The sequence below is a fragment of the Diabrotica undecimpunctata genome, chromosome 1 (assembly GCF_040954645.1).
Source record: "Diabrotica undecimpunctata isolate CICGRU chromosome 1, icDiaUnde3, whole genome shotgun sequence".
Classification (NCBI taxonomy): domain Eukaryota; kingdom Metazoa; phylum Arthropoda; class Insecta; order Coleoptera; family Chrysomelidae; genus Diabrotica; species Diabrotica undecimpunctata.
The window spans coordinates 165,395,011-165,421,624 of record NC_092803.1 but is presented as its reverse complement, the minus strand read 5'-3'; the positions used below and the strand labels follow the sequence as shown (position 1 = coordinate 165,421,624).

Genomic DNA, 26,614 nt, shown 5'->3' with positions numbered 1-26,614 from the left:
TACAAGCGTAGATCTCTTGATTTACATAAAAAATCTTTCGGATATAGTGTGAAAAAAGGAGAACTTTAACTTAAATACAAAAAATTGTACTGGTTGCTTGAAAGAAACTCAAAGCTCTCTGTAGATAATAAAGTAATAAGGAGCAGCATCCATGGCCATCGATAAGGTTAAAACAGTTTCATTCACCGAGACTTACAGATAAAGGCTAGTGAATAAATAATATTATAGCTGACGGAACTGTTTTAAGTAAAGGAAAATAATAATCAACACAATAACCTACCTGAATTAAGACACGAAATAGAAATTAGTTTTCAGGAAGTAGAGATAGCCATGGATTCACTCAAAAATAGAAAGTCACCAGGACCAGACGGAATAACCATCGAGCTTCTAAAACACGGAGGACAAAGTACAACCCTAGAGATGACAAAACTTATACAAAAACTAATATTGCACTGCAAGATACCAGACGCATGGAGAAACAGCATAATGATACCAATGTTCAAGAAAGGAGATAAAGAAGACGGCAACAATTATAGAGGTATAAATCTACTAAACACCGCACTTAAGCTTACCAAAAAAGTCCTAACCAACAAAATCAATAAACTAACAACTTTATCAGATGAACAACAAGGATTCAGATCAGGAAGATCCTGCGTAGACGCAGTATTTGTACTAAGACAAATCACAGAAAAGGCCATCGAGTACAATAAACCAGCAGATCTATATTTTATAGACCTGACAAAGGCTTTCGATCGCATCGAAGTAGAAGACGTCTTACACCTGCTGTATAAAAGAAATATACCAATCAATATTATACAACCCATCGAAAACATCTACTTCCATAATCGAATACAGGCAAAGGTAAATGGAAAACTAACACAGTATATACCACTACAAAGCGGAGTCAGGCAGGGTGACTCGTTAAGCCCACTTCTTTTTAATATAATAATGGACGAAGTAATACACGCACTACGTAAATGTCATGGCTACAGAATGGGGAAGAAATAAATCCAAATATTATAATAAAGCAGGAAGCAAGGTTTAGATATCTGGGAATAGATATAACTAGTTACTGAGATGTTGAAGAAGAAGTACGACAACATAACTTAAAAGCAAGTAAAACGGCGGGATCTGTTAATGGCACAATCTGAAAGAACAAACACCTAAGACAAGACATAAAAACAATAATTTATAAAGCAGCAATTAGACCCATATTAACATACACGGCGGAGACAAGACCTGACACATCTAAAACGAGACGACTACTAGAAACAGAGATGAAAATACTCCGACGAATATCAGGGAAAATTCTGTTGGATAGGGAGAGAAGCGAAAATATAAGAAGAGCATGCAATATAGAAGACATAAATGTATGGGTGAAAAAGGGAGACAGGAGTGGAACGAACACATTAGTAGAATGGCAGAGGATAGAATAGTACGAAAAGCACGAGGTAAGTGACCAAATGGACGAAGAAGTATCGGCAGACCAAGAAAAATATAGTGCGACAATTTAACCCGGCAACTGTGTTGTGGGGTGAAAATCACCCACGTCGTTCATTAGAGCTTGTTAAAATAGTGGCAACATCGCCAGATTCATCTGGCGCCACGAGTACCTTCCCATAATATATCAGATCTTGTATTGCATCATAAATTTCAGTATATAAATAAGATTTGAACGAGTGGTGTCGCGTTCTTTGGACTTTTGGGTGATTTTAACCCCACCACACAGTTGAAGTGCAGTAATATTTAGTTTTTGGGTAATTTTAACCCCACAACACCGGTTAATTATTAACAGGTAAGTTCTTATACTAGCACAATTAATCTTTATTTTTTTAACAAAAACATAATGTAATTGGTAGGAATATTGAAAATTGATTAGATATTTTTAATTTCAGACATATAGAAATATGTGTAGTTGGAAGAAAGAACAAGAAGCTCTCTTGAAGCTTTGGCAGGATGAATTAACTGGATCAGAGTTAGGATCAGAAAGCGAATCTGAAAATGAAAGTCAGCAGGTTAGCCTTCGTCCCAGTGAGGATGTTTTAGAAAACCAACTTCAATCAGTGGAAAATTGTCAGCCTGGAAGTTCTAATCAGAAAAATCAATCATCGTCGGAAGATTCCTCTCAAGACAACAATAAGTTTGAAAATAATAAAGTAAGGCAATCTAAGTTTTTTATCGGACGGGATGGGAAAACAAAATGGACAAAGAACTCTCCTAATAAATCGGTTAGAACACGACAAGAAAATTTAATAGCTTTACTTCCCGGTGTTCGAAATAATGCAAAATATTGCAAGTCGCCCATTTCTTGCTGGGAATTATTCATGGATAATATTATTGTGGAAGATATTGTCCACTGCACTAATAAAAAAATCAGTTTAGTCGCTCAGAATTATAATGACCAACATAAATATATCACCAAGTCTACGGACGCAGAAGAAATTCGTGCAGTTTTCGGATTATTATATCTATCAGGCGTTTATAAAGCCAACAGGTTAAATCTGGAGGATCTGTGGGCTACAGATGGAACAGGAATTGACATTTTCAGGCTAACAATGTCCCTGCAAAGATTTATATTACTTTTAAAATGCCTACGATTCGATAATATCGAAAATAGAGAAGAACGAAAAAGAGTAGATAAACTGGTAGCTATACGAGCTGTTTTTGATCGATTTGTATCCAATTGTCAACAATATTTTATTCCTAGTCAATACTTGACGATCGATGAAAAATTGGAATCTTTTCGGGGATCGAATTTGAATCTTTTCATTCCTTTTCATTTCCTTTCCTTCAATATATTCCCAATAAGCCGTCCAAATATGGAATTAAAATATTTGCCTTAGTGGATGCCAAAACATTCTACATTTTAAATTTAGAGGTATATGTTGGCTCACAGCCTGAAGGACCTTTTCAATTTTGTAATAGACCGTTTGATGTAGTAAACAGGCTTGTAAATCCAATCCGTGGTACTAACCGCAACATTACATTCGACAACTGGTTTACCAGCATACCGCTAATGGAACATTTGATTAATGAACATCGGTTAACATCTGTTGGAACTATTCGTAAAAACAAGAGGGAAATACCGACAATCTTTTTGAATTCCAAAAACAGAGCTGACAACCACGCAATTTTCGGATTTAAAAAAGACATCTCTTTGGTGTCCTTTGACCCGAAGAAAAATAAAATAGTGTTAGAAGCTTCTTCACTTCATCATGATACAGAATTTGACCACAAATCAAATAAACCTGAGATTATAGACTTTTATAATCACACAAAAGGTGGCGTAGATATGGTTGACGAAATGTCTGCGTTATATAATGTGTCTCGTGATAGCCTAGCGATGGCCTCTAACAATTTTTTTTCACTGCTTAATAATGCAGGAATAAATAGTTATGTTATTTATCAACATAACAAGCCAACTGAAAAACTAAAACGCAAATTTTTTTTAAAAGAACTTGATTTGGCACTAATTAAACCATATCGACGGTTGAAAGGCAAAAGTTACCAAACGCCAATTTGGGCGATATTGAGTTATATATATCATTGGAATCAGAAAATTTTTCTGCGTCGATTGGTTCTATCCTCATGTGGCTACGATGAATTTTTTGTCGCTTGGTAACTTAAAATAATCGTCATTTTTAACAATTTTCGGCGACCAAGCGACTAGAATTTTGTAAATTTAAGAACAACTTTTTGTTTTTTTCATTTGGTACCTCTTCCATTTTAATCATTTACAATTAGTAAGTTTTTATTAGATTTCATTTTAAATGTTTGGGCGCCTAGTGATTTTTTACAAACAATATCTAAAGTTTTAATTTGCTTAAGAAATTTTACTCGACCCAAAAATATTTTTTTTATCACTTATTACTTTTTTTCGCACACTAATTGAATAACATTTTTTATTTAGTTAATTATATCGAGATGTAACTTTCTTAAACAAGATGAATAGATCTTTCTTTCTACCGAAAATAGGTCGAAGTTGTCGCTTGGTAATATTTTACCTGCCGTTTTTTTATGTTTTTTTTACTTAGATGTAATAACATTTCTTAAAAGGGAAATTTTACAAGATTTCACGTAACCTGTTTCGCTGCGCCGTTTAGACGGGCTCCAAACCATAGTTTGATTTATAGATAACAGAATACCCATCAGTGTGCTTCGAATTGTGCAACAGTTAAAATCGATATTTTTTACGATTGGGTATTACTAAATCTTAGAACTTTGGAATAAAGAAATTAATAAGCAATTATATTTTGGAATCAACAGTGTTGTTTTCTTCATATTTATAATGGAGAGTAAAAAACGGACACATAATATCCTAAACCTAGCTTTGGCAAGCGCAGGGACATCTACCAAAGGTTTACCTTCGGTAAGTACATGTGTTTATTATATTTTAGTGTTTCTAATACTATATTAGTGTTTGGTGTTACTAACTTCTTCTTTAAGTGCCATATCCTAATCTGAGGTTGGATATCATCATCGCTATCTTTACTATATCGACCGCTGCTCTGAAGAGTTATATAGAACTGCATTTAAACCAGTCACTTAAATTCTTCAACCATGCCACTCTCCTTCTTCTTATACTCATTCCGCCTCTTATGTTTCCCTGTATTTCAGTCTTAGTATTTCATATCACTTTCTCCTCATATTGTGTGCCATAGATATTGTAACTTTCTTATTTTTATTGTGTTTATTATTTCGCATTCTTTTTTCTATGTCCATGCTAATCTAAGCATCCTTCGGTAACACGACATTTCAGATGACTCTAGCTTATTTATGTGTTCTTGGTTTAATGTCCAGCTTTCAAGTCTATATTGCAGTATCGAAAACACGTAGCATCTCAAAGCTCTTAGTCCCAGTTCTAAGCTAAGGTCTTTGTTGCAGAAAACTGTTTTAATTTTTACAAATGCATTTCTTGCTATGTCTATCCTGCTCCTTATTTCTTTTGTTTGATCATTTTTTTCCGAAATACAGGTACCTAAGTATTTGTGTTTATCAACCCTTTCTATCAGTATATTTTCCAAATGTATGCTCGGTTGTATGTTTGTTTTCTTAGTTATTATCATGTATTTGATCTTTTTTATTGGTTACTAACTACATACAGGGTGTTTCATTGGGAAAATAACATACGTTAACTGTAGAAAGATGCGGTCTCAAAAATACCATGCTTAATGGGTCTGACTTCATTACTGACATAACAAAGATACTGAGTGTTTTATCTATCTTGCCATTTTCTTGTTTGGTCCATAACTTCTTAATCACACTGTATATTTATTTTATATTTGGCACGCAAATATTCTTTAATGAGTACAATCAATTAACTTATTTACAATTGTAAAAAATCCAGGTCCGGATTAAAAAATATTGAAAAAATGTTTCGATCCAAAAACAACACCCTGTACATTAAATTAAATATACACTGTGGTTAAAAAGTCATGAACCAAACAAGAAAATGACAAAATAGATAAAACAATCGGTATCTTTGTTATTAATGAAGTCAGACCAATTAAGTATTGTATTTTTGAGACCGCCTAAGTGTCCTTTTTCTTCAGTTAACGTAATGTTACTTTCCCAAAGAAACACCCTGCATAACTAATTACGATTTTATTTTCAGAGTGAGACCGTATCTGACGATAATCTTTCAATGACGTTAACTGGGAGTCCTACAGCTGACGATAAAATCGATATCATTGGTCCAATAACTGAAAATTTTTTGATAGATGAGGTATTCGCTGGACCATCTGGGCCTGTTCTAGAACTTGTAACTGAAAATCAACACGAAGATCAGAAGGGAGCTCCACCAGATGATTATTCGCTAGTTCAAATTGGAATTCCAGAAAATGAGCCAACAGACAATAACCCTAAAGGTATATTAGATATGTCAGAAATGAATACTTTTCCTAATGTTCAAATAAGTGCTGAATCTACTAACTCTACAACAATGGGAGATTTTCAGGCTGGTGGATCTGAGTGTATTAAGTCTAAAACCGGTCGTAAACGTAAGTTCAAATCTGATAAAATGTATATTGATTATCTATCGGATGACGATTTTTCTACATTTGTTGATTGTGGTGAAAGTTCAAATTCAGAAGAATGGTCAGGAGTCACATTTTCTTCTGATGATGAGGTATCGCCAAATACACGAAAAACAAAGAAAACTAAGTCTAAATGTAAACCAAAAGTGTGCAACAATAGTTTTACTGACATTCATGAAGATACGGTAGCAGAAAAGGGTTTCAGAATGAAGAAAAAAAATTCGAGAAAAGAGCTTTCACAGAAAAGAGCATCCGGACAACAATATGAACGAAAAGATGGCAAGATTATTGAACCCAAATCTGTTGAACCAAACCCTTGCATTGGGAAAAGATGCGGAAACAACTGTGAAAATATAGATACTGAAAAAAGACAAAAAGTATTTGATCATTTTTGGGGACTCTGTGCTAATCGTCGAAGAGATTGGTTAGTTAGCGTAAGTCAAAAAAAAGATATTAAACGTAAACGGACCGATACTGTTAAACGAGAAGCAACCTATAAGTATCATATAAATGAAGGAGAAGGAAGAAGAGTTGTTTGCTTGCAATTCTTATCGGCCACGCTAAACATATCGTCAAAATCTATTTACCACACTGTTAAGAACTCTACTTGGGGTTGCGCAAAAAAGGATTTACGTGGAAAACACCTACCTCCGAATAAAACGAAACCAGCTACCATACAATCAGTGTACAACTTCATCAAAAGTTTACCAGCAGTACCATCTCATTATTGTCGACACGATTCTACAAGAGTGTATTTATCACACGAACATAAAAATATTACTAATCTCTACCGAACATACAAAAAACAATCAGAAGAAAATGGTACCGATTTTGTAAGTGAGAGGGTATATCGTAGAATATTTACTGAGGAGTTTAATATAGGATTCCATATTCCCAAAAAAGATAAATGTTTAAAGTGCTTAAAATTCGAACAGGAAAATATTTCAGACCCAATAAAGGCAAAAGAAAAATCTGACCATGAAGTTGAGAAAAATGAGAGTTACAACCGCTTTTCTACACACAAAAACATACACAAAACAGACCCTAATACACTTTGTGTGAGTTTTGATTTGGAGAAAGTCTTAAACACTCCACATGGTGATTCAATGCTCTTATATTATTCACGAAAATTGGCAGTGTATAATTTATGCTTTTATGAAAACGGAACGCGAGAAGTTTTTTGTTATTACTGGGATGAAAGTCACGGCAAAAGGGGTGCGAACGAGATATCCACCATTCTCAATAGGTACATTATGAAGGTTGACCAAAGGGGTAACATCAAAAATTTACTTCTTTATTGCGATTGTTGCCCTGGACAAAATCGGAATCGGGTGGTTTTGACAATGTTACACTCCACTTTGCAACAGTGTAAAAATTTAGAAACAATTCAGATCAATTACTTACTTACAGGCCACACGTATATGCCAGTAGACAGTGTCCATGCTGTCATTGAAGCAAACCTAAAGAATACTATTATTTACACACCATCTCAATGGTATACAGTGTTCAGCACAGCACGAAAGGATCCCTTTCCTTATAACGTTGAAAAACTCACTTTTGAAGATTTTTATAAGTGGGATTCTATGTCTGACAAGTACTTTAAAGGTAATCTCACCGGGAAAATCAGTAAAATAAGAATAGTAACTTTTAAAAAAAGCGATCCCTTGAATGTTACAGTAAAATATTCAATGAATAAATCTGCTCAATCGAGTAAGGTTGAATTACAATCGAGGACCAAAGTACCTCTAATGGCATGCTATCAATCACGGCTACCGATAACAAAGGCCAAATATAACGATCTCATTAAACTTTGTAAAGAAAAAGTGATTCCCGGGCATTTCCAGAACGAATTCACTGATCTACCTTATTCCGAAAATATAAAAGATACTTTACCAGAATCAGATATCGAAGACGTTGAACCTGATGATGCTCAAAACTTATTGTAACTTTTTAAAAAATTCAAGAATGTTCTGATAATAGATATGATGTTTAAATGTTTAAATGAAAAATTTTTTGTTTTAAATGAAAAATGTTTAAATGTTTAAATGAAAATAGATATGATGTTTAAATGTGTCTTTCATACGTAGTTCTAATGTAACTAATTAAAAACCTTATTAGATACTATTCTTTATCCACGGTTAATTTTGATCATTTATAGAATCTAAGATACCACTGAAAATTGTGACTTCAAACTTAAAAATAATTGTAATATCCATTTTTTATTTGTATTTTTACATTAGATTTATCTTTTTAATTGCTGGGTACAATATATATTTCAATAAACTACTAAAAAAATAAATTATTTTATTTTATTTACTTCCTTCTTAACCTCTTATAGACCAGCTTCCTACTTATAGAACTCTGAAAATTTTATTGTTTAAATTTAAAGAAAAAGTTTACCCTGTATATTTTTGGCTTTGTCTATAAATAGCTTCAAATTATAGATTTTGTTTGATTATAAAATCCATTCAATAAAAACATTCCACAAATTTGCTGACGTTATCTTCAGTTTCACATACTAATTAATAAATTTCGTTCTCACAGTTTTTTATCTTTCAATGGGTTATGTCGAGTAAGGATTATTAAAACCAGAAGTTATAAATAAATCTGGGAAATACACACTGCTGAATCGTCACCTTAAAGTATCATTTTACTGTTGTATAAATAGGTCAATGGTATTATTTACTTAATATCTTAACATTTGCAAAGTGGTAAGTATGCCTAGAAATCAGTAATATTTCGAATGAGAAATTTATTATACATGCAATGCATGTCGTATAGATAAAGACGACGCGATTCAAAGTAAGATCTGTTAGTAATATAATAATTACTTGTATATTATACTTTTTAGTTTTCTAGTTGAACCATCTTACTCGTTACAAAACATGAATGATTTTCGGATAGGTCTTATTTCCGAAAATACAGTCAAACGTGTATCAAGTTTAGTCAATTTTACTAGGTTCCGATAATAAAAATTAGTCACCTTCAGTATTTTTTTCCAGTTGAAGGTACAAAAATATAGTCGGTTGGTAACTTTTTACTGGTTGCGATTTAGCAGAAAATATTACTAACCGACACTATTTCATAAACTATTAAAAAAATAGATAGTCTACAAAGGGCAGTTTATAAAGTATCTAAACTGCATTTAAAGTTCGTTGGAATTATGCAAATATAACCACTAAATCAGGTTTTATGAATTTTTTTCAAAATTTTCAAACTTTAAACCGCTCTACTGTAAAGTTAGCCAAATGTCGCTTGGTCATTTTTGCCTTTCAGCCGTCGATATATTGAAAAAAGAGGTAACAATCAAAGAATACCATCAGGCATAAGAGCCAAACTAAACAGAAATGATGGCGGAGAGGACTCTCAAGGACCTCCAAACAAGAAGCAACGAACAACATCCAGATGTGGAGTGTGTCCCCGTGGAAAGGACAGAAAGTGCCAAAAAAATGTGTGAAATGTGATATTTTTCTTTGTCTTGAACATTGTGTATATTTTTGTTCTAAATGTGCACATAATTGTTAATTATGCTATTTAAACAAAAGTTCCTAGTTACTTTTTATAAAATTTGTATTTTTTTTATTCTATATCTCTAATAAAAATTTTGGTAACAAAAATTGTGGTAGTGGTTTAAATATAAACTAAATTTTAGTATATTTTTTAAATCGTTGAATTTTTAACGGAAATTTTTTAAATGATTTATCTTTGAAAAATATTATATAACAATATAACCATGATTTAAAATCTTAAGGTTGCATGTAAAAATAAAATATTTTCTCAATTTTATAAATAAAAAAAATGGGGTGATAATTACCCCAACACACAGCTCCTGTCAGAAAATTTCACCACACAGTCGCCGGGTTAAACAATTTAGGAGGCTAATATTGAAGAAGAAACAGGCTTTTAAGCCTACATACAAGAAGGAAGAAGTAGAAGAATAAATAAGTAAATGTGCCATCAATCTTGGGCAAAGATTGCATCAACATGTGAATATCGAGGCTCTCCAACTGTGGAAAAGTAAGAAGACTGAAAGGGTGGAGTCCTTAGAATTAGTGTAGTGAATAGTTTAAAAGAGTATAGTGCGACTTAGAGTTCACGACTGCTTGTGTAAATAATTGCTATAAGTAGGAAAGACCCTGTAGAAACAATATTGAATGTAATTATAGTTATAAGTATGTGTTAGTATTAATGTAGGATGAAACAGAACTGCTCATTGATCTAAGTTATCCGTTCTTATAGTCTAACTACATGAGCTATCCATCATGTCTCACGGGAGTCAATATGTTTCTTAATAAACGTTTGTATTTAATAATCTTACATGTGCTAAAACACCAAAAAAAAACAAACTAATGACATAAACTTGACTGTTTATTTTAAAGAACATTATCTGTCTAAAAAGGAATTGATGGACCCTCACCTTATATGAAATGTAATCAAAGAGTTATACAATTTGCCATTTATTTAAATAAAAAATAAAATACAATACAAATTAAATTACAGAACAGTACACAATAGCCTTTGACATTACTGGTATTTTATATTAATTCCTTTGACCAATAATGACCAATCTGGCTGACTCATCACTTAATCTATTTCTATGTTTTCTAATTACTAACGATGTTTTAGAAAATAATCTCTCAGCAGGTACTGAAGTTGCAGATATTGAAAGAAAATCACGAGCCATTTTCGATAAAGTCTAAACTGTCTTCCGAGCTGGCGGCTCTGGGTTTACTTAGGTACTTTTCCAAGTCGTCAAAAAAAAAAGCCTTGATGACGAGATCCAGATGACGTCGAGTGGCATACATACAGTTTCTCAAAGTCTATTAAGTCTTCATTTTCATCATATTCACAAACTTTGTTTTCATTTCTTGATATTTTTAGAGATTTATTCACTAAGTGTAGAGTTTTATATTCTTTATAAAGTTCATTAAATTTGCGCAGGCTTTCTATTTTAATTTGCTTTCCCCATAATGTCATGTGAAAAGTCTGAGCTTTATGCCTTGGGTCTAAAATTAAAGAGATACAACAAATCCAGTTGCTCTCCTTATAATGTTTAAGCATTTTACCTCAAGCTGCTTGAAAAGCCAAAATGAACCTTTTATGCATTTCAGATCGATTAGGTTTCTCATCTATTTGTTTTACGATGCATTCAATTTTATCGAGCAAGAGATTGAATGATACTGGTAATGTAACATACTTTTCTTCACCAAGTTTCGTTGACAAAAGTTTAAAGTTTATTAGAAACCTCTGTATATTTTTGAATATTTGCCATTCACTATCTGTGATTTGGAGTGGCTATAATAGTAAATAGAAGTTAACAAATGTGTACTTAGTTTTATAGGAATATCAGATAGAGTTGCAGTACTCAAAATTAATGCTAAACCAGATAACGTGAACAATATTCAAGCATATGCTCCAACTATGAAAAGCTCAGAGCAGGAAATAGAAATATTCTATGAACAATTGAAAGAATCCCTAAAACATACCAAAAAACATAAAGTAAATATACTGTTAGGAGATTTCAACGCCAAAGTAGACAAAGGAGGTGTTGGCAATACTGTGAGACACTTTGGACTAGGAACGCGAAATGATAGAGGAGACCGCCTTGTTAAGTTCTGCCAGGAAACGGATAGTGCAATAATGAATACCTTTTTCCAATTACCACCTCGAAGACTCTACACATGGAAATCTCCAGCTGACTGTCTAAAAAAAAAAGATTAGAAACCAGATTGACTACATCATCATCAACAAACGATTTCAGAATTCCAAAAAGTCCATAAAAAAAAAGCACAAAAACTACTGGACATCCAGAAATTGAACGATAAAACCACAAGAGAAGAAGTCAAAGAGCAGATCAACAACAAAATAAACAGCATGGTAATCTCAGATATTAATCAAGAAAATATAAGTGTGGATGATATTTGGAATAAAATAAAAAATATCTGTAATTCAGTGGTAGATAATAAACTTAAACCAGAAAACAATATAAAGAAACAGCCATGGATGAAACAAGAAATATTAGAACTAATGGAAGAACCAAGAAAACACAGAAATAAGAATGAAAAAAGGTACAAAGAAATAAACAAAATCATTAAGAAAAAGATTAAAGAAGCAAAAGAATCATGACTACAAGATCAATACATAGAAATAGAATCCCTAGAACAGAAGCATGACACTTTTAACCTACATAAAAAGATCAAAAATTTAATGGGAGGAAACGGATCACGAAGTCACAACTTAATACTAGACGAGCACAACAATCTGCTCTACGAAAATGAGAGAATACTTGAGAGATAGAGGCAATACATGGAAGAATTATTCAAGAAAGAGCAAGAGATAGAAGTCAGTGTTTCTGGATGTTCAGGACCAGAAATAACGCTCAGTGAAGTAACATATACAATAAATAGACTAAAAACCAACAAAGCACCTGGACCTGATGACATACAAGCTGAAATATTGAAACTATTTACAAACAACCAACTTAAACTCCTAACGAGTCTACTGAACAAAATCTATGAAACTGCAGAATTTCCTACAGATTGGCTAGTTTCCACCTTCATCCCTCTCCCCAAAAAGGCAAATGCCACAAGATGCTCTAATTATAGAATTATAAGCTTAATAAGCCATGCACTCAAAATCCTTCTTTCTGTTATTCACTCTCGTATATATAGAAAACTTTGGGAAAAGATTAACAGTGTTTATTTTGGGTTTAGAAGCGGACTGGGAACGCGAGAGGCCTATTTTCCATACAAATATTGATAAAAAGAGCTCTAGACGTAAATTGCGAAGTCTACGCATGCTTTAGAGACTTTGAAAAAGCATTTGACAAGGTGCAACATCAAAAATTATTTCAGATACTAAAAGAATCTAGTATTGATGACAAAGATTTACATATATTTAGAGCAGCTGCCAACAAAGTTATATGGATCAACGTGATTACCAACATCCACAGAGGATAGACACCAAAAGAAGAAGAAGATCTGTAATTTGAAAATAATTCAATTCGGTGACAGATGTGCACAATATGGTAATGCCAGTTCTCACTTTTAAACCAAATCCAATCATATGTGTGAAATTCCATCTCGTTGGAGAGTCGAGTAATATATTCAGATTTGATGGCAGGTCAGCTGCTTAGAAGCAGACAAAAATTTCATCTTCACTATCTCACTTCTTTTTATTTTACTGGAAATACTGCGTAATTTTGTTATAGCTGTACGTGAGTCAGCAATATTTGACGCATATATCTTCTTCAGTTTCATCTTTATAGGTTTCATACTGCTGTTTTTGTCGGTTATTGTCAGTTTTACTGTGTAATGCTAAGGTCTTTAATAGATCTTATACACTAAGACATAATTATTAAGTATAACGTTTTACTTCGTTACTTCAAATATTTCGGTATTATGTTTACATGGTGGCCGGCATTATCTGGTTTTAATTTGTCTTGTTACTTTTGAATATTAATCGGGCTTTCAGCAAATTTTGTTTAACCGAATGATCTCATCGCACACTAAGCAGAAACGATGTTTAGTCTTGGGCTGATAAGATTTTTGGTATTTAGATTCCACTTAACTAAATTATAATAAGGAAAAAAATTAAATTATTAAGTGAGCGTCCTTAACAGTAGGTATGTTAACCTTAATTATATTTTTAATCAGCTAAGGTGACATATTTTTAAAAAGTTTCGATACGATATTACTGTCGGGGTCGCAACGCAAGAAGAATATTATATGATTAGAGGGGATTAGAGAGATTAAGAGATATTCTCAAAATCTGGACCATTAATTTCAGAGCAAAGAAGTAATCTGCTGGAAAAGAATGTACAAAATATTTTATTTTTACATTGTAATTATGTACGTGTCAAATTCGTCAAGTGTTTTTTTAATGAATATTTTGATTCGCTATATATGTTTATGGTATTGTTTGTAATGCGTATAAGTCGAATTTTCCAAATTTTTGTTACATATTTTTTTGGGTCTCATAGAGTCTCTAAGTATATACCCGAACAACTAAAATCCCTAAAACGATACTCAGTCCTAACTGCAAGACGCCACAGTCTCGCACGCTTAGTCTTGTTCTTGGTCAAATCTTGCACGGTCAGTCTTGGTCTTGGTCTTGCTAAAATTAGGCGGTCTTGGTCTTGTGAAAACGCAAGCACAAGACCAAGACTGCAACACCAAGACCAATTTAATTACTATTTAAATGGGAATATGCCACAATTAAAGGTTAAAATACGTTTATTGACGTTTTAATTTCCACTTCGGAAATCGTTCTCAAAATACAAACATTAGTAAATTATTATTAATTAATTATCGTCCAATATCACTACTATCACAACTTTATAAAACATTCACAAAAATAATTACAAATAGATTGACAACAAAGTTCGATGTATATCAACCAGTAGAGCAAGCCGGATTTAGAAAAGGGTTCAGTAGATGTGACCATCTTCACACACTAAAGGTCCTAATAGAAAAAGTTAACGAATACAATTTACCAATCTGTTTAGCATTTATAGACTACGAGAAAGCTTTTGACAGCATAGAATTATGGGCTATTGAGGAAGCACTGGTCAACAGCAGAATAGATTCTAGATATAGGATATTAATACATAATATATATCAACACGCTGAAATGGTAGTCACGATGGATAACGGAATGAAAACGAGGCCAATAAAAATCAACCGAGGAGTAAGACAGGGAGACACCATATCTCCAAAACTATTTACTGCCGCACTTGAAGACATCTTTAAATCACTAAATTGGGAAACGAAGGGACTATCGATAAACGGAAAGTATTTAAACCATCTAAGATATGCAGATGACGTAGTACTAATAGCCGACAGCTGGAAAGAACTGAAGACGATGATCGATGAGCTTCATACGAAATCCATAAAAAAAGGACTGAAAATGAATCTGAGTAAAACTAAGCTAATGTCGAATAAAGATGATCAACCGACGATAACCATCCAAGGAACAAAAGTGGAACATGTAGAAGAATACATATATCTGGGTCAGAATATCAAGGTAAACAAAGAAAACCAAACTACCGAAATAAGCAGACGAGTAAGAATGGGATGGGCCGCATTTGGAAAACTCTCATACATACTGAAAGACAAAAAGATACCCCAAAACCTTCGAACAAAAGTGTTCGATTCTTGTATCCTTCCCGTTCTCACTTACGGAGCTCAAACCTGGACATTCACAAAAAAGAACATGGACAAGATTCGAAAAACTCAGCGAGCCATGGAACGACAGATGCTTGGTATCTCACTAATAGATCGGCAAACGAACGAAGCAATCCGGAACAGAACAAAAATAAAGGACGCAGCGAAACAAGCAGCTAAATTAAAATGGAAATGGGCTGGACACAACGAACGTCTCGAAGATGGTAGATGGAACAAAGAAGTCGGAAACTGGCGACCATACGATGCGAAGAGACCAAGAGGAAGACCTCAAATGCGCTGGAGCGACGATATCAAAAGAGTCGCAGGACCAATGTGGAAACGCCTAGCACACAACAGGGATGCTACATTCTTACAATTGCTTATTCGACAATTCGGATAGAAAAAGGGCTATAAAAAAATTTTACTAATGTAATGTAATGTACTGTTTGTATTTTGATTTCCGAAGATTTCCGAAGTGGAAATTGAAACGTCAATAAACGTATTTTAACCTTTAATTGTGGCTTATTCCCATTTAAATAGTAATTAATTTAAAATGTCACAAGAAAATAGCTTCAGAACAATATCAAGACCAATTTTGCGCAACACTAGCTGTATACCATGAATCACAAAAATTTAAATTTAAAAAAACTTTTATAAAAGGTATATATTCTAAAAAGACCTTTTCCGGCTACGTCACAGGTAGTTTTTGGACTAATAAGTGGCTAGAGCCCATAGAGAGATGTTTTTTAGGGTCAGCAACCACTGGAAGTACTGCGTTGCCATGTAGTAAATCTGTTTAAAACTTCAATATCATTTGAATTTATCAATAATGTCGAGCCATTCTTTGTAGATTTCTCTTGTTGCTTTTTACTCATTTTAATATTAAAAATTCTACCAGTTAGTTGAAACATTACTTTTACTTACTACCAACAACAAAGACTATTTCTGGAAAATCTGATGTAGAGAACAAGGTTAAAAAATAATTTTTCTTTCTATTAGTGTTTAATTCCCCTTGGAGTTTGTGAGCAAACATCCGCACCTGTACTCGCCTTTTTATTATTGCACAGAGTTCTATGAATAAAATGTTTGGCAAACTAAATTTAAAATTCTAAATACGTTTTAAAAATATGTTATATGCACTCTAAGCAGCATTTGCTATTTTTAAATTTATTTTTATCGCCTTCAGGCGAGTACATTGTACCCGAATGTTTAGGCTTCAGTTTATCTACACCTTCCCAAAAATTCGTTGCATTGTTTCCACAAATGCATTATAATATATACAGTTAAAAGCAGTATACATGTAAGATCTGTTAACACTACTTTATACTAATAATAATACTAATATATACTACTCTCCAAAATTAACGCACCACCTAAAACGGACCATAATTTTAAAACTATATTTCTTCTGAACCCTTAACTGGATTTCGATGATTTATTTTTCACATTATAGGTACATTTCTAATTAATAACTATATTATTGTTTTTTTGAGAAATGTCAACGTTTTACCTTTATACAGGGTGTAAAAATAAAGTTATGTTTTTTCATCTAATTTTGCAAACCCTGTGCAATGTATTACTAAAATACAGGAAAGGAAGTGCTTAAAAGCCACAGGACTGAACAGTGAAAGTGATAAAGAGGCCTATAAAGCGCTGAACAGTCAAATAAAACGACTCTGCAAAAAGGACAAGAACACATACTTGAACAAAATCGGCACGGAAATAGAAGGGCATAAAACCGAAACTAAGACCAGAAACATGTTTAAAAAAATAAAGCAGATAACACGTTCCTTTACACCAAACTACCTTGCTATCAAAAATGATAACGGAACTCTACTCACTTCTAAAAAAGATATTTTACACAGATGGAAAGAATACTGTGGACGACTGATGATGGAGGAAAGCACAGACGCCCCATCACAACAAGAAGATGCCAGTTTGGCGATGGAACCTGACGTACTCAAAAGTGAAGTTGAAGCAGCAATTATGAGGCAAAAAAGTCAGAAAGCTGCCGGTCCAGATAACATACCTATTGAAATGATTTGGGCCCTAGATGACGTTGGAGTGGATATAATACATCAAATTTGTCAAAGAGTGTGGGAGACAGGTAAATGGCCTGAGGACTGGACACAATCACTATATATTCCCATACATAAAAAGGGAGCGAAAGATTTATGTAGCAACTATCGCACAATTGCTCTAATTGCGCATTGCAGTAAGATACTCTTACACATAATTCTCGAGAGGATAAAGCCCTTTTTACTACCTAACATTGCGGAGGAACAAGCAGGTTTCGTCCCTGGACGTGGTACTAGAGAACAAATTTTAAACGTACGACAGATTGTAGAAAAATCCAGAGAATTCAACATCACAACATATTTGTGCTTCATAGATTATAGTAAAGCTTTCGATTTGGTCAACTGGAGTAAAATGTGGCAGGTTTTGTCTGAAATGGGAGTCCCCAATTATCTGATACTGCTAATTAAAAGCCTGTACAATAAAAATTATGCCAGAGTTAGAATAAATGGAGAACTAACCGATAGTTTCAGGGTCACAAAGGGCGTGAGACAAGCCTGCATACTATGCCCAATTCTATTTAACATCTATGGTGAATGGATAATGCGGAAAGCTACTGAGGACTGGAACGGTGGCATCACCATTGGCGGGAAGAAGATTTGCAACTTGAGATATGCAGATGATACTACTATCCTCGCTAGTTCTGAAGCTGAATTGATTCACCTGCTACAACGGATAGAAGACGTAAGCTTAACGATGGGCCTTAAAATAAACAGAGATAAAACGAGAATCATGATAATTGACAGAGCTAACAACAGTCAAAATCATCTGGGCATGATAAAAATAAAAAATGTCAACGTTTCACGCATATACGGGGTGTAAAAATAAATTTGATTTTTCATCTTTATTTGCAACACCCTGTGGATTTTATTTAAAGCAAATGCTAGATCTTATTAATCTTTCGAAAAAGCTTAATTTTGGTCCAACATTTTCGTAAAAAAATCATCGATATCTTTATTATCAAAAAAAGTACGTTCAAATCATAACGTGATTTTATCGAATTGTAATACTTATTAATGGAAGCAGTTAGTTGGCCATTCAAAATCGAACAATTTGACAGGACAGTTTTAGACTGTCAATATTGTTTACATTTCGAAAAATTGTTTTGCTATTTTGCGTATGTTAGTTAGTTGACATGAGCCGAGATGAATGTGTTTAGGTAATTACTTTAGCTGATCCAGGGTTCAGTTATCGTAAAATAAGCTTGAGGTTAGGAGTATCTCATACTATAATATCACGAGTCATTCAACGTTTTCGATAAATAAACGACCATACAAGACGCCGTGAACAAGGAAGAGGAAGACTTACAATACCACAACAAGATCAGTTTATCAGGCTTCGTGCTATAAAAGAAAGTTTTCTCACAATGAGGCATCTACAAATATAAAAAGTAGATGTTCATAATATTTAAATTAGTACAAACATTATACAAAGGCGTCTCGTTGAACAATACCTGCATATAAGGATACTAGTCAGAACACCAGCTTTAAACGTAAATTATTGTAGAAGTGGATTACAATTTGTCAGAGAGCACCTTGACTGGAATGTTGATGACTGAGAGTACGTGCTGTTCACTGATGAATCGAGGTATTGCTTATATTGCTCAGATAGACGTCTGAGAGTTATTTGACGGCCAAAAGAACGCTACGCACAGTGTAATATACGACCTATTACTTTATTCAAAGGAGGATCTGTAATAGTTTGGGGAGGCATATCGCTTACAGTGCGAACGGACCTTGTTGCTTTACGAAGAGGTTCCTTAAAAAGTGAAAGGTATATTACAGATAGTTTGTCTATGTAGTTATATTTGCTCCTTATATAGAAAATAATTTTCTTTTAATGCATAATAACGCCCGACCACATACTGTGTGGTGCGTGAATATTTGGACGAAGTTGGAATACAAACCATGAACTGGCCACCCTGCTGCCATGATCTCAATCTTATAGAACATTATTGGAATGTTATTGATCGTCAACTCAGGAGCCGACAACCACCACATGTCTCTCTTAATGACATAGAAGTTATGGTGAGAGAAGTTTGGAATGCAATTGATCAAGACCAAAAACGCCGCTTGATTTTAAGTATACCTTGTCGCTCTGAAGAAGTAATTAGATGTAGAGGTGAAAATACTCAATATTAAGTGTTTTTCGGAAACGGGAATTGTTAAAGATTATTTAGGTTATATTTTGTTAGGCTTTACTTGTATTAAATGTCAATAAAGTTTATGTAAGTAATGTTTTCTTTGCTTTAAATGTTAATAACGTGTTACATTTAAAGTTTTGCATAATCTTTGATAAGAGAGATATCGAGATAATTTTTTTACAAAAACCTTGAGCAAGAATAAATCTATCTCAAAATATTAATAGGATGTAGCGTTTATTTTTAATAAATTCCACAGGGTGTTGTAAAAACGATGAAAAAACACAACTGTATTTTTACACCCCGTATACGGGTAAAACGTTGATATTTTTTAGAAAATATTAATACGTTGATTTACTAGAAATAGACCTATAATATAAAAAATTATAGTAGTACTAGAAAATGAGCCATAAAGGCACTCCATGGAGTAATATGGAACAACACTACAAAGAAAACAAAAACGGATCTTTCAAAGCATAGTGATGACTATTCCCTCATGTGGAGTGTAAGTATGGCCAATGGCAACATCAATACGAAATAAAATAAGAACAGCTAAACTGGACTTTATAAGTACACATCTACAAATCACCAGTGAGGATAGAATAAGAATACAGGCAATATATATAGAAGTAGAATGCTCAATTACAAAAAGTTGGAAAACATGACCCTGCAATAGTAGGGGAATATACAAAGAATGTCAGAGCACAGATGGCCGAAAATAATATTGGATTGGGACTCACTGAGAAGAGAACGGAGAGGAAGACCTGCTACAAGATGAGAAAAGTATATAGGGAATGCAATGATAGACAGAGAACTCAGAAAATGTGACTGGGAAAATAGAGTGCTATAGAGGATAAAAATTGCAAACTCATAATGTTTTCTATCCTTCCGACAGTCTGTTTAGTCTCAGATTGAAGAAACTATAATAAACAGAAAAAACCTGAAGACGGATTCCGATTCAGCACTTAAAGTTACTAAGGCAAAAATTGTCAAAACGTTAATAGTTTTGACAACGAATTCGGGACCAGTGTGCAAAAACACGTCTAAAAACATATCTGGGTTAACTTCCGGTCATACAAATGTTTCACTTCCGGTAAAAATTTTTGTTGACTTCCGATTTATTTTTGATATTTTTAGATGTAGATTTAGTCGTAGAACATGCAACATTTATTAAAAATTAGGAGTTCTCATTATTTAGGAAGTTCCTTATTGGATTGAAATAATGTCGATCCACGACTTTACTTGCAAAATAACAATTCGCACAGAAAAATTTTAAATATAACCTCTTAGGAATATATGTTACTACGACAAAAAGACAGAAGGATGCAATAATAAATAGATGCGTCAGACAAATTTCTCAGAATATAGTTCATTTCCAGAAAAATACTTTATTATGCATCCGTAATAATCGATGTCGGGATACGGATTTAATTTTTGTTTGACGTAAGTACCTATTAAATGATTTCGAAAAATGTTGGAGAAGCGTAAAAATGTACTGAGAGCAATTAAAAAGAAAAACATTTTGTTTATTTTGTTCATAAAACAATTAAAAATTATATTAGTAAAGTATGAAAAATATAAAAACGCCTTTTTAAACCACCTTTGAACTTTCTTAAACCCTCTTTTCACATTTGAAACTTGTAAATTAAAAGTATTTTATTTTGTAACACAAAACATTTTGAGAGTATTGCACAAAGCAAATTAAAACGTTTTAATTATTTTTCCATATCAAAATGAAAATGACAGTGAATAACAAATTTGAATAAAATTGTGGGTTTGGGCATTTAATTAAAACGTTGAGACGGGCCTGGGGGGTTAGAGAGGAAATGGAAGGGGGAGGATGAATGGGTTGGCAGTAATTTTGATGTTTTATACAGTTATACAGTCAAGGCAAATTTACATTTCCATGTAGACTATGCCATAATGAAATATTTTTGGTAACAAATGAAAAAATAACTTTGAACAAATAATGAAATATTTGCTAATAATTATATGATTCGGCAATAAAACTCGTCTTATTTTTGTGAGAAAATACATTTCTTTTATTAATGAATACCTTTCCTCTATTTTTTGTTCGAATTCTTGTTTATTTTCCTCTCTCTCCAAAGACGCTTCAGGTCAAATCAAGCCTCGACCTCCTTCAAACTATGCCGGTCTCGCGCGGCTCTTTTACGAGTTTACACTTCTAGCAAATTTTGCAGATTCGCTGTCACTTTATTCTACCAATTTTTTCTTACCATTCCTTTTGACCCTAAGCCCTGCATTTTACTATCTACGGCTCTTTCTTATTATCCGGTTATCATCCTCACCACATGACCAGCCTATCAAAGTCTGTGTAAGTTTAACGAATTCTTAGATCGGTGACTCTTTAAATAGTTGGTTTCATGGTTGTACTTGGATCTCCATACTCCGTTTTTGTTAATAATTCTAGACCACAATATGGTAGGCCATTTTCATGCGAGTCCTGGCTTTTTGAGGTATGGTAGGGAGGAATATTCGGAAAAATTGGAATAAAAAACTTTAAGCTTCCTTTATGTATTGTATATCATCACCCAAGTCTTGTCTCCATAACATAATATTGATCTGATAATACAATAAAATGTCGACACATAGACACTCACCGACTTAACGCGTGCAGTTAACATCATATGCATCAATTTCAATAGCAACTTACTAATACATCAGTCACTTAAGTTCGCAACTGCATTACAAGTGGATACCACATTAGTCAAAAACAGCTCAAGCAGTAGCATTATTAAGAGAAGACCTAAGCCAGAGGGCCTAGGAAAATCGACTAAATTTAAGTTAATCTGCTGTGTCTTGAGTATATTGTCGGTACCAAGATACTAGTGATTATGCATGCCGACAAGGAGGAGGCCGTAAATGAATAACAATGAAGAAAGATGATCGATTTCTTGTATCGAAGTCTCTGAGACATCGACATTTGACTGGTGCTAATCTCAAAGAAGAGCTAAAAGCGGTTCGAGGTGGCTTAAAAAGGTTTAAAACTTAGTAAAACATAAACAGAGTATCTGGAATGTTTATTTAAAGATAAAGTTACTACAAATAAAATAAATGTTACCTTTCAATAAAGATTTCAATAAAGCTAAAAGGAAAATTCTACAAAACTTCCATAAGACACACTCCCTGTAGCGGAAATTGGAATACTTAAATTGGAAATTGGAAATTAGGTTAATGTTCTGTATCTTCTGTTGGATTTTGTGTAATTTTTGGTAAAAATCTTCGGCTATTGCCAGAATATTTACCCGATTGTTACAAAATTTGCACATGACGTGACCTATCCAGAATATTATCAGAATTTCTACGTGGGAGTGTTTCTTTATTCCTGTATTTTTCCATCAGTTAGTTGCCTTATAATGAAAATTGCATTTGTTGTTGATTTGCCGTGCATAAAACCAAACTGATTATTGGATACGTGTATTATAAGGGTCCCTTGTTTGTAAACAGGTACTGAAATATTGCTTCTCCATTTATGCGGCATTTGTCCCACATACATAAGTATATTAAAGCTAATAGCCAACTTGTTCTTGTCTCTCTTAAAGCTGTCCATATTTCCCGAGGAATATCATCTGTGAGGGAAGCAGCTAAAAAGTGGTTGGGTCAAGTAAAAAAGGGGAGAGATAAAGACGAAAATATATTGACAAACCAAATGACAAAAATATAAATTAATATAAAGCAGAGAGAAGACACGCCAAAAAAGTGTGTAGGAGGAAGAAAAGAGAGCACATGGATAAAAAGCTCTAAGAGATTAAAGAGCACTATATTAAAAATGTGAAAAACTTTTGCCAGGAGGTGAAAAGAATCAGTGACCAAGGCGCAAAAAACAGTATTACTACAAGAGTAAAGAAGGGCACCTAATAGGAGATAAGCAGGGGAAGCTAGATAGATTTCAATACCATTTCAGAGAACTGCTTAATGAAGAACGATGTAGAAATGATACGAAACAAGTCAAATGGTAGGAAAAGTCACCGTCATGGTAGAAACAATGGAGACTTCCACCGTGGAAGAAAAAAGAGAAATCATGTTTGGCATAAAAAACAATAAACGTGCAGGAAAGAATGGTATTTATGCAGAACTAGTCCAGCATAGGGAAAAACCACTTTTAACGCGGATTTGTAGCCTGGTGACAAAAATCTGGGAGAGAGAGGAAATGCCGGAAGTATGGAGAGAAGCAATAGTATGTTTCATTCATAAGAAAGCAGATAAAACAGTGTTCGAAAACTCCAGCGGTATCACTCTTCTGAATGTAACATATAAGGTACTCTTCAGAATCATAAAAAGTAGACTGGAAAGGCATTTAAATGAGCAGGTTGATAAATAGGTACCATCGAGAATTCAAAATGGCAGATCCACCATAGATCAAATATTAGTGTTAAAAATGATTCAGGAAACAAAAATCAAAAAAATTTGCTTTACAAAATACAAATATTTGTTTTCTTCTTCTTCTTTTTATTTACTTAGTTTTACTACTTTATAAAACTTAGTTTTTATAAAGGTGCTAAATAAATAAACGTAGCGCGATTTTTGACAGTTTTTATGATTTTAATCAGATCAATAAAATTGATCACTTCTCAATATAGAATAAAGAGATCAATCTTTAAAACATATGACATTAAATTTTAATTTTGAGTTATGGCAACAAATATGAGGCATTTAAAAGATGAATAAAAACGCAGAATTTAATCTGTCTGTTTTTTAAAGTTCTCGTTCTATCGTTTTCGTGGTCATCCTACTGATCGTCTTCCTATTAGACAACCTTATTTTGTCTTTACTACTCTTTTTGTTGTCATTTGGCGTATATGATCGTTTTTTTCTACTCTTTTATTTCTTAATTAGTGCTTGTAGCTCTGTCTATAGTGTTTTACCATCAATTGTTCCAAGTGTTTTCATGTCTGCTGTTTCATGTCAAATGATGTTTCTAACATCATTTTGGTCCTCTTTGTGTTAGGTCGTGTTTCTGCTGCTTAAATCATTATTTGTCTGATGACTGTTTTGTAAATTCTGCCTTTCATTTCTTTTTCGATATATTTATTTATTCAGGCAACCTGCTGCCCTGTTTACTCTATTCACATGAAATTCCACTTCTGTTTCGAGCTTTACGTAGCTAGATAATGTAATGCCTAGATATTTAAACTCTATTACTTGTTCTATTTTCTAACCTTCCAGCTCTTTCTTATATCGTAGTAAATTAGAAAGGTATTCGGAGGAGTTAAAGTCGATGAAGATGTTTGGAGGAGAGGAACAAATGCAGAGATCGGAGAGCTGTACGGGAATCCAGCTTAGATGGTTAGGCCATCTTACGAGAATGGCAGACAAAAGGTGGGCAAAGGACCCGCTGCTGAGAAGGGAAGAAAGGGGAAGAAGGGAAGAAAAGAAGAGAAAAGGACAACCACGAAAAAGTGGCAAATTGGAAAACTGCAGCTATAGACAGAAGAAAACGGAGGAAAACAGTGGATCAATTCCAAGCCATGGGTCTATAGGGCATGTTGAGCTATATATATATATATATATATATATATATATATATATATATATATATATATATATATATATATATATATATATATATATATATATATATATGTCTGCTAATTGATGATAGGAAACATTCTTCAATTTCACCCATACCGATTTAAGAAGCATACCAGCACACAACATTTAAAACTTCTTTATCAAGTAAAAATTTCAATGACATTACACTATCAGCCTTTCTTAAAATTTCATCTACATAAAACTACTACATCATCCTTTATTTACCTATGAGCAATTATACCAACTCCATTCCTAGGGTTACTTTTTTCTACATATTACAATTTGTTTTCTTCACCTCGTCTCTTGAATACAAGCAATTTGTACTCTCCTTCTTTTAAGCTCATCTATCAACTCTATACTATTACTTACATACCTGTAACACTTCAATGATTTCAAGACTCTCTCCTGATTTTTCGAACCTGTTTTGGTGTTCTCAATCAGGAGATGTCATCATTTCAGTATAATTTTTGGTATAGTGGAGATGGCCTCTTCATTGTTATGGCCTGACTTTCGGACATTTGATGCCCAAATGCCATTTCTTTTAGCGTCATATCCTGCACGATTTAGCTAACAATTTACCAATTCAACAAAAGTGCAGTATTATCCCACATCTGCTTATATTTTTCGAAATATTAAAAATAGAAGCACTTCATTATCGATTAAAGTTTTTTATATTTGAAATGGATTTTAGTAAATAACTTGAAAGTATACCTCTATAATTTTGAATTGAACGAACAAAATCGTCTGAACTATTGAAGTATACAAAAAAGACTCCACTCATACGAGATTAATAACCGAGGATAGAATATGTACATTTTCCATTTAGCAACAACTATTCTATTCATAACAGACGGCTAAATATAAATATAATTATTTCTGCTATTTTGAAATAAAATATAATATTTATAACGATTTTATTAATCTCCATACAAACGATACTCATTAAAAAAATAGGGTGCAAACGGCACTCCACCGGATGCTGGATCCGATTCCCTTTACCCCACTCCGCATTCTAGCCCGGTACTTCCGCCCCGGGACTTCCCGCAGTTTACATTTACCCCCGACCCTTCATCCTTTTGCCCCTCTTTCCCCTTCGACCCTTCCCGCGCTCCGTCGTAGCCCTTCCCCCACTCCTACACACAATTTTTGCTAGGGATCTCATTGTACATATTTTCGCATCTCTATTTTGCGTTTTTAGCTTTCTCTCTCGATTTTATTCCGTTTGCAGCAGGGACGGCGTGTAAAAAATTGATAGAAAATTATTAGGGGCAGTAATTAATTAAATAAATTATTGATTTTGTATTAGTCGAGATATTTTTGTACATTTCCTATTGGAGATTTTATTATTTGAATTATTCTTTTTTCCTTCATCAATATTAAAGTAATAAAAATTGGATTGAGAACACACAAAAATAAAACTAGCTGTTATTTTATACTCAATTATGACTTTATTTAAGACAGACACACGTGCTCTAAATTTTCCAACCACCTTAAATTTTATTTCATCTATTCATAAAGCTTCTCCTTTTTTCGATTTCCATTTTGTTCTGTATTACTGTTTTCCTATTGGTTGAGTAGATATTTAGTTGTTCTCTTACGGTTTTATTTCTCTTTCTATCAAGTATTTTAATTTCTTTCACTCCCAT

General features: G+C 33.4%; 1 protein-coding gene across 1 annotated transcript in view; it reads left to right on the top strand.

The window, feature by feature from the left end:
• The first annotated feature begins 4,061 nt into the window (after window positions 1-4,061).
• LOC140436227 (uncharacterized) overlaps window positions 4,062-26,614 on the top strand; it is a 29,424-nt gene continuing 6,871 nt past the window's right edge. The window contains exons 1-3 of the mRNA XM_072524927.1: window positions 4,062-4,369; window positions 5,615-7,977; window positions 24,603-24,917. Of these exons, the coding sequence (XP_072381028.1) occupies window positions 4,289-4,369; window positions 5,615-7,977; window positions 24,603-24,917 (2,759 nt within the window). The 5' untranslated portion in view covers window positions 4,062-4,288. The remainder of the gene's footprint in view (window positions 4,370-5,614; window positions 7,978-24,602; window positions 24,918-26,614) is intronic.